The sequence below is a fragment of the Balaenoptera musculus genome, chromosome 2 (genome assembly GCF_009873245.2).
Source record: "Balaenoptera musculus isolate JJ_BM4_2016_0621 chromosome 2, mBalMus1.pri.v3, whole genome shotgun sequence".
Taxonomy (NCBI): Eukaryota; Metazoa; Chordata; class Mammalia; order Artiodactyla; family Balaenopteridae; genus Balaenoptera; species Balaenoptera musculus.
In genome coordinates this window covers 91,455,030-91,471,125 of record NC_045786.1, presented here as the reverse complement: position 1 = coordinate 91,471,125, position 16,096 = coordinate 91,455,030, and the positions used below count along the sequence as shown (strand labels likewise).

The 16,096-nt window shown below is 52.2% G+C and overlaps 1 protein-coding gene across 1 annotated transcript; it reads left to right on the top strand.

The window, feature by feature from the left end:
- Positions 1 to 3,754: 3,754 nt before the first annotated feature.
- Positions 3,755 to 5,716, top strand: CHAC1 (ChaC glutathione specific gamma-glutamylcyclotransferase 1). Its single transcript, XM_036842986.1, has 3 exons — positions 3,755 to 4,091; positions 4,500 to 4,535; positions 4,970 to 5,716. Exons 1-3 carry the CDS (start codon positions 3,870 to 3,872, stop codon positions 5,369 to 5,371), a joined length of 660 nt encoding a protein of 219 aa, XP_036698881.1. The 5' UTR covers positions 3,755 to 3,869; the 3' UTR covers positions 5,372 to 5,716.
- The last annotated feature ends 10,380 nt before the right edge of the window (positions 5,717 to 16,096 follow it).

Below are 16,096 nucleotides of genomic sequence, written 5' to 3'. Positions count from 1 at the left end.
GTTTACTTCCTAGGAGTGTCCCACTGGGAGGGAAGGAGATAGATGTTGGCAAGGATAAGCAAGGAATGGGAACAGGTGAGACAAGTTCCTGGGAAGGTGGCCGAGACCTCAGGGCCAACTTTTGTGCAGATTCTTACTTTGAGAGGGTCAAGGTTGAGCCCTTGTCTTGCAGGATTCCTCCTCCTCTGAACCCCAGGGTGCCCTGGCCTTTTCCAAGAGTTTTACTTCTTCTACCTACCTTTGCAGAGAACCTTCCATGAGCCAGGACTGTGTTGGTTCCCCTGGGCCTTCAAAGATGAAGTCTGCTCTCTGGGAGCTCTCAAGTTCGTGGGAGGTAGGATGTCAAATGCTCAGCAACAAGGAGGCTCTGGGGTTGGACGGCCTGCCTTGGGCCCCAGGCTGTACAACTTGCTGCTGCGTCACTGTGGCAGGTTACCTAAATTTCCTTTGTTCCAGTCTGCTCATCTGTGAAATGATATTTACCTCACAAAGCAGCAGAGAAGTTTATAATTAGAATGGATGTAAAAGCACTTAGCAAACTGCCTAGCTCATGGTAAGCACTCGATAAATGTTTCTGTTATAAGCATGAAGTGGAAGGGACAGAAGTGAGCTAAGCGGTCTGGGAGCACAGAGGAAGGAGTGCCTAACTCTGCCTGGAGCAAGAGCTGGTTACTGATGACCTCAGCAAAGGAGTTATTTAAACCTGGGGCTTTGGTCTAGTTGGGAGGAAGTCAGAGAATGGGCATCTTGAAGATGTTGCCCAGGTGATTCTGATATGCTATCTGTTCCTGAGCCACCAAGAACCATTAACTACTCTTTAAAAGTAACTCTTTATTGTTAAAAATTACATTTCATAAGCCTTGCAAAATAGAGAAGAGTCACCATACCCCAATCCATCTATCATTAGTATATGATGCCCCCTCTTTTTCCTCATGAATCTTGTTTTTGTTGTTTTAATCGGTTTTTAAAAAAATAATTTATTTATTTATTTATTTATGGCTGCATTGGGTCTTCGTTACTGCACGAGGGCTTTTCTCTAGTTGCGGCGAGTGGGGGCTACTCTTCGTTGCGGTGCGCGGGCTTCTCATTGCGGTGGCTTCTCTCGTCGCAGAGCACAGGATCTAGGCGCTTGGGCTTCAGTAGTTGCGGCACGCAGGCTCAGCAGTTGTGGCTCGCGGGCTCCAGAATGCAGGCTCAGTAGTTGTGGTGCATGGGCTCAGCTACTCCACAGCATGTGGAATCTTCCCGGACCAGGGCTCGAACTCGTGTCCCCTGCATTGGCAGGCGGATTCTTAACTACCATGCCCCCAGGGAAATCCCAATCGTTTTAATCATAGTGCATGTGATAGTTCCTGTTTTGCATGTTTGTCTTACTATGCAATCATAAGCATGTTCACTACATTGTTTTCCTAATGGATTTTTACTTTAAACTGTTTTTCCTAAATATAAGTGGTTTATGTTCTCTTAAAAAATTCCCAGTCTGAATTGGTATTAAAAATAAAGTGCAAGTCTCAATAGTCCTACTACTCAGAGATAATCACTGAGCATTTTTACGTGTTCTTCTAGATTTCTTTTTTTTTTTTGGAAATAAACACATATATACTTTTTAAGTTTAAAAAGTTATTTTAGGTTATTTTATAACCTGTTTTTCATTTAATTATATATGCATCATAGATAGGTTTCCAAGTCAATAAGTATAGTCATACATAATTTTTTCTAATGACTGCACAGATTTAATTTTATGTCTATATCAAATTTATGTAACTAATCATTTATTGCAGGATTTTTAAGTCGTGTATACATGTGTGTGTGTACTTTTCCACCATGTGGATAATTTACTTAAACATTTAGCTATTTTTGGATATTTAAGTAGCTTTTCTTCTTTTGTTTTGGCTATAATAAGTAACAATGCATTGAAAAATCTTGAGGAATATGGCTTTTCCCATATTTTGAATAATTTCATGGAGTGGAAGTATTGGGTCGAAGGGCAGGGACATTTTATGATTCTTGATTTGTATCACCAAGCTGCTTTTTCAAAGGGTTGTTTGTGCCAATTCAGATACTTTCAGCAATGTGTTAGTACCAGTTTCTCACCTCCCACCCCACTATCAAAGGTGGTAGGTGGAGGGGGGATATTTTCCCTAAGCAGCAGAGGAGGTGGACTAAAGGAGACAGGATAGAGAGAGGAGAAGAGGGGAGAGTGAACATGGAGAATGGAGGGAAGGAGAAAGGAATAACCAGAAACAACCATGTGCCTGTAATTTTTTCCAGTGGGAAAAGTAATTCATGCTCCTTGTAAAAAACCCAAACTTTTCCATAAATATTTACATTTAATATGGAAAGTCCTCCTCTGGTGACAGGCTCTGCTAACAGTTTATGTATATTATTCCATATTATTTCTTTTACTAATATTAATGTATAACTTGTTTTTAAAGATCTAGCTTCATACTATACACAACATAGTGAAGCATTCCTACTGGAGATTATATCTTAGGCACCTTTGGAATGATTACTTTAAGTGTGCAGATAATTTTTAGTTTAAATATCTAATTAGAATCGAATGAGAAGCAATACTGCCCCTTTTCCCTGCCAGAGGGCTCTCCCTGTTCCTCATCAGCAGTCCCCTGACCTCAGGAGCAGTCCCTCGGAGCCAGTTCTGCGAGGTGCAAGCCTTCTGCTGCCTCTGTTTCCCCTTCCCCTGGCCGCTGCTTAGGGGGTCAACCCCAGGCGACCTGCGGACCTTCTGTGGGTCGGGAAGCCAGTAGCCAAGGGCGAAGGCCGGTAAGGGCCCTCCTTGCCCTCCACTCCCAGAACCTCGGTGCCTAAGATTAACCCAACCATTGTTGCAAAACTCTCCTGTCCGGGCAGAACTAAACCCATCGCCTTGGGGCAGGACTGACCTGACTTTCCGGTCTTTATGGCTTCTCTCCGCAGGTCGGGCCACCACTGCCAAAGTGACAACGGCAGTTCCAAGCGCTCTGACCGGCATTTCCTGGAGCCTATTTGGGCTCAGGCAGTCCCGCACCTGGCCTGGGGCGTAGCCCTCACGTGACCCGCAGGCTCTGAACGCCCGGTCTGACTCAATCTCTCAGCTTCCGCAGAACACCTTGTCAGCCCCGTGACTCAGTTTCTCCATTTGCTCACGCGCGCCAACAGCGTGAGGCACCTGTACGGAAGGCGGAGGTGCCTCGGACAGCTTCTCCAGAGTATGTGCTCCCAGGAGAAACCCCAGAGACGGGCATTTACGCCGCCCAGAGCCCTCCTTCTGGACGTGTCCTGCACTGGACCTGGTAGAGTCCGTGCTGCCTGGGGTGGCAGTGAGTCGGCCAGGTGCACTGGCAGGACTGCTTGAGAGACACCCTCCTGGGGCCCGCCAACCATGGTTCTTGAAGGGCCCAGGCCGTAAAGGGGCTGATGGGGAGACGACCGGTGCCCTCGTCCGTGCCCACTGCCGGCCGCCTGACGCAATCTGAGGCGTCCTTGCTGCACGCCTGAGCTGGGGAAGCCTCCCCAGCCGTTGCATCACTCCTGCCAGGTTTGCTACAGAGGTGGAGCCGAACCAATCAGCGGGCGCGCTGGGCCCGGCGCAGGACGCGCAGTTACCCATTCAGGCGGCGGCGCGGTTAACCGGGCAGCAAAATCCGAAGGTGATTGGCCAAAAGGGAATTTGCCCCGCCCCAATAACCGCGGCAGCTGGCCGCGGTGGGTGGGGCTTCCCGGCCGGAGGGTTTAAAGGGGACCTCGGACCGGGCAGCGCAGCTGGAGCAGCCAAGCGGTGCCAGGCCAGGTGGGTACGTCAGTGGTCCTTCCGTGCCCGCGCCGGAGACCAGCCCCGGAAGCCGCCCGGGCCCGTCCCTGTGTCCGGCACCATGAAGCAGGAGTCTGTAGCTGAGAACACCCCGCCCGCCTCACCGCCTCCCTTGCAGCCCCCCCAGGACGACTGCGACCCCCAAGCGTTGTGGATTTTCGGGTACGGCTCCCTGGTGTGGAGGCCCGACTTCACCTACAGCGACAGCCGTGTGGGCTTCGTGCGCGGCTACAGCCGCCGCTTCTGGCAGGGAGACACCTTCCATCGGGGCAGCGACAAGATGGTGAGCATCTGCCCATGCCCGGGTGAATGACGGGGGTGGGGACAGGATAGTGGGCACCGTGCTGGTGCCCTGGAATGTCAGGGTCTATCTGGGCAGACGGTGACTCCGTCGCGATGGGGGAAATATGTAAACCTTGCTTACATATTTTGGCTTAAATTTGTGTGCCCAGTGGGTCACTGTGTGATGGCTATAGGCTGATCCTGTGGATCACCGTGTTGATGAATATTTCTGATTATCAATCTGGGCCACTGCCATGTGTCTACTTCTGTTACATCTATGCATCATCCCCCTGGATGAGTGGGGCTCTCTGAGGCCTGGGACAGAAGGGTTACTAAGAGTTTTCTCTACCAATGATGGCAGAGCTCATTTCTAATTTGTTTTTTTTCAAAATCTCTCTTCCCTCCCTAGCCTGGTCGTGTGGTGACCCTCCTTGAAGATCGTGAGGTAAGTGCCAGAGTCAAGAAAGAGACCCAGCATGGAGGGGTGCAGACAGACAGAGCTTGTGGATCCTTGGCTGCAGGCTAGATTAGATGCCCCGCTGGCTGAGGGGAAGGGTGGGTCTAGCTAAGTGCTTCTCATAAGAATCACCTGAGGATCTTGTTAAAATACAGATTTTAATAAGATTTAGAGTGGCCTGAAACTCATTCTTAACAAGCTTACAGGTGATGCCATTGTTTCTCAGACCATACTCTGAGTAGGATTTCTGTTCTTTCTGGGGCTAGACCACCTTACCAACCCGTGTTAAGGGAGGATGAGGGCTTGATATATTGCTACTAGAGGGCTCATCAGCGCTCTGCCCACCTCCCTTACAAACACAGTACTGGGGTGGGACCAGAAGGAGCTGTGTGACTGACCCCAGTGCCCATGTTTTCTCCTAGGGCTGCACTTGGGGTGTGGCGTACCAGGTGCAAGGTGAGCAGGTGAATGAGGCCCTGAAGTACCTGAATGTGCGGGAGGCAGTGCTTGGCAGCTATGATACCAAGGAGGTCACCTTCTACCCTCAAGATACCCCTGACCAACCACTCAAGGCATTGGCCTACGTGGCCACCCCGCAGAACCCTGGTTACCTGGGCCCTGCGCCTGAGGAGGCCATCGCTACGCAGATCCTGGCCTGCCGAGGCTTCTCTGGCCACAACCTTGAGTACTTGCTGCGCCTGGCAGACTTCATGCAGCTTTGTGGGCCCCAGGCACAGGACGAGCACCTAGCAGCCATCGTGGATGCTGTAGGCACCATGCTGCCCTGCTTCTGCCCCACTGAGCAGGCTTTGGCACTGGTCTGAGGGGCTGAGCCCCTACATGGACACAGGGGCCAGGTCCCCACTCCAGTGCACACAGACAGACTTGATAATAGCTGGAGCCCACTGAGAAGACTTGGTGGGCCAACAGGGGCCTCTTTTAAGCCCCTGCCTGTCCGCCAGCCCCCAGATCTCCTACCTGACACTGACTTACTACTTGAAACTTTATTTATTGCACCATGTTGGTGTGGTGGGCAGGGTGGGGGGCCTGCCCTAGTTATAGGGGCCCTGCTGAGCGGTGCCCCACCCCAGGCGCCTGGTGCCTGACCAGATTCCCCCCAGTGCTGCTGCTATCCCCATACTACCCAGGCCTCCACCTCCCCAGGGAGCCTCCAAGAGCCTTGACCCTCTGCCCCCCACTCCAGACCAACCATTCCCTAGCCCCAGAAACAACACCCGCCAAAGGTCCCAGCTTGCTGGTGAGGGTAGGAGGGAGTGAGGAGAGGGGGCCCTACAAGAACTGAGGCCCCTGCCAGCCCTGCTCATCCCCCAGGTCCCCAGGGCAGAGCTGGATCTGGAAGCCAGACACAGCTGCTGAGGCTGGGCCTAGGCCTCTTACCCATTTGCCTTTGTTTCCCTATCCTGTCTGTCTGTCTGGGCCACTCCTGTCTGTCTGTCGGTCTGTTTCTGGGAAGCTCATCGGTATAGGCCCTGGCACCTTCCCAGTCTGTCCCATACTATAATCCATAAACTGATCTCATTATCAGTGCTGTGCTGGAATGTGGTTCTTTCTTCAGGTGGGGGTTTGGGGGTGAGTGAGGTGCTGAAGCCCTGGAAGGCTCATAAGAGGGGAAAGGGCTCCCTCTTCATCCCCATGCCTCTGTCCCAGAGAGGGGGCAGCTGAGCAGGCAGGACTACCAGGTTACATCGCTCCTGTGATCACGATTCACATCTTAGTGCACACAAAGAATGCCCCCCCTGAGGCATGCAAATTCAGCCTGGGCAGCTCCACTTGGCAGCCCTGTGAGGAGTCCTTGCCACCGACTTGGTACCCTGTGTCTCCTCCCAGCTGCCTTGAAGGGGCTGCCGGGCTTGCAGTTCAGACCAGGTCTTCCTCCAGTTGCAGGGTCAGCAGCTGCCTCTTCCTGACAGTGGGGCTAGACCTCTGGCTTCCTGCTAAAGGAGCCATGTGGGTTAAAGGAGCTTAAGTGGTAAGGTGATGACGACTTGTGAGACCATGCTGACAGTGCAGGCCTGGAGGACCTGGTGGCCCTTTGACTTCCGAGGTCCGGGTGCTCATTCTTGCCTCCTGGGCCTGTGGTGTGGGCTGTGCCTTCTCCGTTACCCTGACCCACCAGGACTCAAGCCCATGATGGGATGAGTTGCCGGGCACCCTCTGGACTGCTGCTTGTTCACCATCTGCCTGCCCCTGGCTACTCTTCCCTCACCCTGGCCCTGCAGGTGCAAATCCCAGCCCCCAAGTTCTCAGTCTGGCCCTGGGCTCCTCAACTGGGAGTGGCCCCTCAGTGGATTCAGCCTTTACTCCTGGACCTGCAGAATGGGTGCAAGGCTTTTGCAGCAGTAGAGCCTGGCTCCAATCCAGCCCATCCCTCACTTGCCCAGTGACCTCCAGAAAAGTATTCAGCCTCTGAGACTCAGTTTACACTGGGACGCTGTGTGGTATGTGTTGCTGCCCCTCTTGTTGTGGCTGGTGCCCTGGTTTGGTCCGGGTGTCCCCAGCAGGGTCAGCTCCGACCAAGCTGGGTGGCCCTTGTGCCTGCGGAGGGTGCCCATGTGTTGGCAGCCTCGTGTCTTGGCCATTGATGGGAGAAGTGTGGAGTCCAGCCAGGTTCCTCTGGGAGCTCGGTCAGGACAACACATCCGGAGGAGGCAGCGGGTGGCAGGGAGCCCTGGACAGCCGCCTCCTATGCCAGGGTAGGGCCAGACAGCCAGTCTGGGTGCTCAGAGCAGAGCCATGCTCTATATGAATGGCGTTGGGGGTTCGGAAGGTTGCTTGCCAGCTGCACATGGGCTCGCATACTTCAAGCCATTCATTCAGCAGGTATTTACTAAGCTGCTGCTACATGCCAGGCACTGATCTAGGCACTGGGGATAGAGCAGAGAAGAAATCCTCCTCCTCAAGGAACTTTGAATCGTGACCATTCAGCATGAAAAGTGTCATGGTGGGAATAGGGCATTCAGCTTAGAAAGGGCTCTTGACCCTGAGGGGTTGAGGGAGGTCAGGGTAGGCTTTCCAGGGGAGGGAATGATGGGACTGAGAGGAGGTCTCTAGTGAACAGAGGCACGGAACAACTTGTACCAGAGGGGGGGTGCAAGGTCAGACCAGCTGGGACAGAGTGGCATGGGGAAGGGGACATGGGGCGGGACAGGTGGCAGGACCTCAGCCTGCTGGCTGCTCTGGTGAGCTGTGCTGTGGAGGAGGCACTCCTCCTGGGTCGCTGGGGGCCCCTGTGGATTCTGAGGGGAAGAGACTGCTTAAAAAGGAATACTGGCTGCTGTGTCAAAGGCCAGGGAGAGGGAAGGTGGCCTGAGCTGAGGGGTGCAGTGGGAATGGACAGGAGGATGGATTTGAGAGCAATTTAGGGAGTGAGGTCGGCAGGATTGGTTGTGGCTGGTTGATGAGGAGAGTGAGGAAGAGGATAGAGGGCCGGGGCTCCTGGTGCAGAGGCAGAGTTGGAAAGGGTGCGGGTGGAGATCTGCCCTGTGTGAGAGTGTTTGCCCTGCGGGGGCCTGTGGGGCGGTGGCATCCACATGGATGTTCAGGAGCAGCTGCATACGTGGGTCTGGGACTCGGAAGAGTACTATGGGCTGGAGTTAGAGATTTGGGAGGCACACCCATCAAGACAGTCCTCAAAGCCCTGGGAGTGGAGAGAAAAGAGAACGAGGCCCAGTCCAACCCTGAGGCCCCCCAGCCCTGGTGGGGTGAGCAAAGCAAGAAGAGTTGGGAACAAGCAGCTGGAGAGGCAGGAGGAGAATCAGGAGAGCGTGGTTTTCTATGAGCCAGGGTCATGCTGCTGAGATGCTAAGGAAAACGAGGACACAGGAGTGTCCACTGGATGAAATGCCAGGCGGTCCTCAGTGGCCTCAGTGAGAGCAATTTCAGGATCAGTGGTGGGAAACCACAAGGTAGGGCTGAGAAGCTAGTGGGAGGAAAGTAGCTCTCAAGAAAGTTGGCTGCTAAGAGGAGAGAGAAGCAAAGGGGTAACTGAAGTTGTGGGGAGGGCGTAGGAGTCTCAGGACCCCAAGAGCTTTTGTTGATGTGTGATATAGCAATTGACAACATTTAGTGTATTAGGAATTAAGAAGTTTAAAACATATTTATCAATTAAATTTAAAAAATAAATCCATTATATGTTAACATATTTTAAAGGAAAAATGATTCTATTTTCCAGAACAAATTTAGTGAAAGGAGTGGCATTGTTTTATATTTTTAATGTCTGCCTTTAATAGAAGCAGTTGGATTCTCAGCTGTTTCTGCATTCCTTCTGTTGCAAATATATAGTTCTGGAATACTCCATTGTACACTTGGAGTCAGTTCTTGGAGGAAGTGTTAGACTTTATCTTGTAGGGAAGTTGAGTTCTGTGGTGATGTTTTTATTTTTTCATGTGTTTTTCCTCCCACAAAAGGGTCTTTGTTTGTTTTTGTTCTTTTTGTTTTGTCTGCTTGTCAAGCAGACAAGTGTTGTGTTCAGGTCTGGGCTTAAGGAGGCTTGTGCTGGTGGCAGGGGAAGGCTGCAAGATGGGCAGGTGCTGGGGAGGCATGAACTAAAAGCCGGAGCAGGGAATGTGGGGACATCGCCTGGCAGCCAGTTGAAAACGGGGGACAGGCAGGAGGGAGGAGACTGGGGAACCCCAGGGTTTTGCCAAGACGGGGCACGAACAGTTCAGGGGCATGTGGGCAAACACCACTCCGGCCTCTGAGCACCTTTCTAGGGCTGACAGGCTCTTAGGGGTTCTCCAGGTTGCCCCCCACTGGGTTCCAGGAAGGACCACGTTCCTCTGAGGGCTGTCGTTCCCCTGAAGACAGTGGTGGCAGAGAAGCAAAGGGTGTGGGAAGATGGACCTCAAAAGGGGGAGACCTTGTCTTTCCCCAGGCCTGGCTCTGAGGAGGGTCAGGGTGCTCCAGGGCCAGGTTGGGGGGGGGGGGGCCTGTCACAAGGAGAGTGTCCCTGAGGGCCAGGGTCAAAGCAGGAGGGCCAGCCTCCTGCCCCACAGCTAGGGTGACCATATATCCCAGTGTGCCCAGGACGGGCCTAGTTTACTCCTGTTGTCCTGAGGTAATTATTACTTTCACTCTCAAAAGCCTCGAGGTTTGGAGTGTTTAAATGGCATAGTGTCTGTGGAAACTGGGACCGAGCAGGATTGTTTGTTTTTTTTTGGCCGTGCCATGCGTCATGCGGGGTCTCAATTCCCCGACCAGGGATCGAACCCCTGACCCCTGCGGTAGAAGCGTGGAGTCTTAACCACTGGACCGCCAGGGAAGAGGGCCAGGGAAGTCCCCAAGCAGGATTGCTTTACCTGGCGCCTGTCAGAAGAGGTTGACCAAAGCCCCTGACCACACCTGCCCTCTGCCCTCCTTGCCCTGTTCCTGGACCCTCAACCCCTGCCCAGGGGCCCGTGGAGGCCGCTTTCCTCTGCCCTTCCCGGGTGCCCTTGGAGAGTCCCGCCAGGCCTGCCCTTCCCAGTTCAGGCCCGTCCGGGGCATTTCCCTGGGCCGTGAGGGAGAGCGGACACACCCTTAAGGCTCCGCCACGCCACCTCGCTGCTCTCCCGTCACCGGCCCAACCCCTCCAGGAAGGAGAGGGCACCGCACGCGTCCGCGCCCGCCCCTCCCGCTTCATCCGGGGACCCTGCCCCGCAGGCGCCCCTCCGGCTCGGCGACTCCCCGGTCCTTCCCGCCCCCCAGGAAGATAGAGCCCGGGGTGAGCGCTCCCCTCACCAAACCTTAAACGTGGGCCCAGTCTCCTTCCTCAAACCTTCAGGCGTTCCGCTGTCTGACCGGACCTTAGGGCTCCCTGTCCCGTCCTACCTCCCCCGCCCTGATGCTCGCCCTCTTTCCCTGGACGACAGTCATGCCCTCCAAAGTGATCCGCCTTCCCCAGTTTGGTGCCCTCCTGGATATTTATTTCCTACAAAATGTAAAATGCCAACTCTGGCCCCAGGGCCTGCTCTCCCCTCCCGCCTCGGCCTCGCGCTCCCCCCGCCACGCCCCTCCATCCCGCCGCCTTCCTGCTGTCTCCTCCCACCTGGGGCTATATTTGGTCACCAAGGCTTTGCTCCTACTCTTTTCCCCATGCTAACCACTTTACCCAACCCTCTCACATCCTTCTGAACTCAGCGCCGGCCTTGTGCCTGCAGAAGCTGCTGTGGATCTGGGCTGGGGCTGGCTGGTGCCCCACCTCGTGCCCAACAACCCTCCCCCCACCCCGTTTTGAGCCCAGCACGTTGTATTGACGTGATCTGCTTGCAGATCTGTCCCCGCTAGGCTCAGCACGCGCCCCCCCCCCCTTCCCCAGGGCAGGAACTGAATGTAGCCCAGCTCTGGGGCCCCACGGGAACTCAGGGGACCTATGGGGAACCGGGTTTAAGGAGACACCCCTTCTGAACGCAATGTCACGCTTCCCCTTGAAGGGAAAGGACCCGTGAAAACCAGTCACCACCAAGGGAGAGTGCCAAGCCGCCTCCTCGGGCTAATATTCAAAGTGAATGTTTCTGTGCACAGCCCAGGAATGTGGGACTGGGAGCCACCGGGGGGCGAGGGCAGACCCAGCATGTGCCTGACTGGGGCAGTACTGACCCACCCTGGGCTGCCCCCTCTCAGCCCCTCTGTTGGTCTGAGAGAGGTCAGGCCCTAAACACACACCAGAGGAAGGGCCGCCCTTCGGCAGGCCTGTCAGGGGCAGGGTCCGTGCCCTTGCTAGTCCTCCCTGCTCTGGGCACTAAGTTGGAGGGCTGTTTGTGCCTGTCTCATGGGGTGGTGCTCCCTGTCCCCACGGGAGGGGAGCTGGACCCTCCTGGGAACAACCTGAGGGTGCTGGTGACTGGGGGAAGAAGGGGACAGTAATGTACCCACCTGCGGCTTCCCCCCTGCTGCAGTCAAAGACTCCTGCCAGGCACAGCCCCTCCTGGGGCTGTCATGTCCACACCAGGTCAGGAGGGTGGCTCTGGCTGGGAGGGTGCTGAGTCCGTGGTGGTGAAAGCTGCTCATGTGGGGTACCCGAGTCATCCATCCACAGGAGTAGGTCCTCACCCGTGGAAGTTTCCATAGGAAGGGAGACCAAGTTCCTGCTCACAGGCTACTTGTACGGACCTGACAGAAGCCTGCAAAATGCCTGCAACGTGCAGGGTGCCTTCTTGCTTTATCTTGCACCCTCCATTCCCCAACCCTGAAAGCCTCTTCCCTGCCAGCTCTGGCCTGGCTAATTCATCACTCAGACTTAAGGGCTCAGTTGAGATGTCCCTCCTCCGGGAAGCCTTCCCTGAACCTTCTCTACCTGACCACCAAGGCCTGGCTTTGGGGCCCTGCTATGCATCTCTGACATCTCTGCTTTTTATCTTGCAGATCTGATGGCACTGTGTTCCTTGTTGGCCTCCCCAGTGGACTGTGGGCCCTTGAGGTGCTTCCCAGAGCCTTCACACAGTAGGTGCTCACATTGTGTTTGTTGAATGAAAGCCCACACACTCAGCAAGCAGCAGGCACTGGCAAGGGGAGGATGGGGACTGCGGAGGGCATTCTGTGCTCTCTCCTCACAAAAGGGACTATGCAGCAGAGGTGGGTGGGGCTGGGGGGGTGCAGGGGAGGGGAGGAGGCGGACCTACCGTGACTACCCCCACTCCAAATCTGCGAGAGCTTCATGCCCTGGTCAGGACATTGAACTGCTGTTCAGATGCAAAGAACGAGCACTGGGCTGGGATCCAGAGGTTCCAGTCCTGTTTTAAGCCTGTGTCTTAGACAAGGCACTTTTCTTCTCTTTGGGCCTCCATCTCCTCAAATGTAAAATGAAGAGCTGCACCAGAAACCTGCTCCCATCCAGTTCCAGTGGCTCCTCTTTTTCAGGAGGGACATGAGCTTGGGGTTGGAGGGACTGAGCTCAAGAACCAGGGCTCCATGTACCCTGTGAGTCCTTGGCCAGGTTATTTAATATCTCTGAGCTGCAATTTCTTCATTTTTAAAGCAGGAATGATAACCATAACTATCTCTTAGACTCTTGGGATTAGATGTGCTATCAGGTGAAAGACCCTTATATACTTTATTTATTTTAAAATATTTATTTATTTATTTATTTTGGTTGTGCCAGGTCTTAGTTGCGGCATGTGGACTTCTTAGTTGTGGCATGTGGACTCTTAGTTGTGGCATGCATGCAGGATCTAGTTCCCCAACCAGGGATCGAAACCAGGCCCCCTGCATTGGGAGCGCAGAGTCTTACCCACTGGACCACCAGGGAAGTCCCTATGTACTTCAAAGCACTATGTGAATGTTGGTTATTGTTTAACACTACTATTTTCACCAGCACCTAATTAGTTACTGGATTATCTCTAACCTCACTAGAGTGTAAACTCCACGAGGGCCAGAGCCAGCACCTCCCTGTTCATTGCTGTGTCTTTGGTACCCAGCACTGAGCCTGGCTTATCTCAGGCCCTCAAAAAATATTTGCTGGCCAAATAAATGGATAAATGAAGTTGGCTGAATGACTGTATGAATGAACTCTATTCACTTAGCGGAGCACTGATGGCAAATCAGGTTGATGGGTAGAGGGAGAAAGGGAAAAGGAGGTGGAGGCAGAGGAGGAAGGGGGTGCTCCCTGGGCTGCCCCACTCTGCTGTGTTGGGGAGGGTGGGTGAAGAAAGGCAGGAGGGGAAATGACAGAAAAAAAAAACAACTTGGGGCCATGAGAACGAGGCCACACAATTCTGCTGGGTGCCTTGCAGGTGGCCTCTCCAGATGAGCCCTCTCCCTGGTCAGCGCCCACCTCCACCTCTCACAGCCCCTGCCCTGCCAGCAAGTGGGGAAAGGGAGAAAGGAGGACTGACTGAAAGCCAGGCCATTGTGGTTTGTTTACCAATAGCACAGTCCTCCTGGGTCATGATACAGCCAGCAGCATCTGACCCAGCTAAATATATCTCCTCTGCTGGCCTGGACCACACAGCCAGCTCCTGAAGGCCAGGGACCACCCGCTCTTCCCTCTGGCTTGGGCCCTGGGCCTCCTCCTGACCTTTGAGCTCTGTGTCCCCAGGGAGCCAATGGCTAATCAGGTCCCAAACCAAACGCAATTGCTGGCTGAACCCAGGAGGACAGTTTCATTTGGACAGACTCAGAGGACTTAGGGGGAGAAAGTCCAAAATTTCCAGGAATAGGACAACCAAATGGCCCATCTCCCTTCCATGGCATGTTTGAGTAATTATGAATGTTTAGGAAGAATATTTATTAATGTTCAGAACACATTTTACTCTTTTTACAGTATTCTCTTAACATTAGTGTGTAAGTGAAAAAAAAAAAGCATACAAAGTTAGAGACATAGTATGAATACAATCATGTATTTAAAAAGCATAGATATATGTCTGGAAGGAATCACCAGAAACTGTCAACACAGTTTGCCTCCCAGGAGGGGAACTGGGGGCCAGGGGAGGGGATGGAAGAGAGACTTTTTATTCTTATGCCCTTTTGTATGTTTTTGATTTTGAACTGTGCAAATTTATTACTTATTCATAAGTCAGTCAAATATGTAATAAAATGCAGATCTGAAAAAGAAAAGGCCTGGGCACAAAGAGGCTCTGGACATCCCTTCAGAGGTTAAGAGCACTGATTTGGGTGCTGGGCCATGCAGGGTGCTCCCTTTTCTTTTTTTTTTGTTTTGTTTTTATAATTTATTTTATTTATGTATTTATTTATTTTTGGCTGTGTTGGGTCTTCGTTGTGGTGTGCGGGCTCCTCATTGCGGTGGCCTCCCTTGTTGCGGAGCACAGGCTCCAGGCGCGCGGGCCTCAGTAGCTGCGGCTTGTGGGCTCAGCAGTTGTGGCTCACGGGCTCTAGAGCGCAGGCTCAGTAGTCGTGGCGCACGGGCTTAGTTGCTCCGTGGCATGTGGGATCTTCCCGGACCAGGGCTTGAACCCGTGTCCCCTGCATTGGCAGGTGGATTCTTAACCACTGTGCCACCAGGGAAGCCCAGGGTGCTCCCTTTTCTACCCAGAGGAAAAGCTGGCCCCAGGCCCAGGTAAACCAGAACACCAGGTTTGCAAACTGGAGCAGATATTGATGCTCAGAAAAGACATACCTGCCTTAAAATATCTCTCCATGGTGTCTGAAATTCCAGCCCATGCCTTTCCCTGAAGTACAGCTTCTCTAAAGTCCCCTTGAAATTATTAAGGTGTATTGGGGGGATGCTACCATGTTATCATTTTATCATGAGAACTGAATTGAAATCAGAAGACACATTGTAAGAAAGCTTTCGTTGTGGGAAATAGCTTACCTTCTTGCTTTTCAGTGTTTTCTAAATTTCCCTTAAAAGCATACTTCTTGGACTTCCCTGGTGGCACAGTGGTTAAGAATCCGCCTGCCAGTGCAGGGGACACGGGTTCGATCCCTGGTCCAGGAAGATCCCACATGCCACAGAGCAACTAAGCCCGTGAGCCACAGCTACTGAGCCTGCGCTCTAGAGCACGCGAGCCACAACTACTGAGCCCGCATTCTGCAACTACTGAAGCCCATGCGCCTAGAGCCCCTGCTCCGCAACAAGAGAAGCCACCACAGTGAGAAGCCTGCGCACTGCAACGAAGAGTAGCCCCCTCTTGCCCCAACTAGAAAAAGCCTGTGTGAAGCAAGAAGACCCAACTCAGCCAAAAAATACCCCATGCTTCTGTTCCTAAAGTGCTTGTTGTAATTATATATCAAATAACACATGATCGTAGTAGAAAGTTTGGAAAATACAGAATGGTATAAAGAATTAAAATTCATTCATAATTCATCCAGGAAAGTTTGCTTCCTTCTAGTCCTCTTTCTTATTACTCTATTAAAAAACCTACATATATACATAGGTAGGTAAAAAATAAACTTCATCACTTATTTTGTGTCCTACTTTTTCACCTAAGATTAAATTGTGAGCATTTTTTCCTATGTCATCAGATATTCTTAAAGATATGATTTTTAATGGCCACCTAATAGTTCAACATAGTGATGTACAAAATTTATTTAACCAATCCTATATTGTTTCCATTTGGGTTGTTTCCAATTTTTCGCTAGGTTCAGTTATGCTGCCATGAAACCTTTGTTTTAGTTGCGTATAACAGAAAATCCAGTTCCAATGGGCTCAAGCCAAGGAGTTATTGGTGAAACTCAAAAGTTATGAGGAATGGAACTTCTGACAAGGCTCAGTCTGGGCTCCTGCTCCATTATCCAAGGTTCAAAGTTGAGAAGCCTTGCCCTACAGCAAACTTGATTATTCCCTGAAAATAGATCCCTGAAAGTAGAGTGGCTGGGTCAAAGGCATGGATATTTCTAAAATTCCTGACACAGATTGTCAGATTGTCCTACACAAGGCCCTAACACTTTACATTCCCACCCTGGATCTGGGTGTGTGAGGCCTAAATCTTATACAATTTGGGAAAGCCCTCTTTAAGAATACAAAATTAAGCACAAAAGTGAATATTTAGAATAGAAAAAGAAAAAGCTTACAACCACCTCAAAAATCATAAAATAACATTATTATTTATCAATAGATTGAAACATATGAAACTGCCATATTTGTAGGTTAA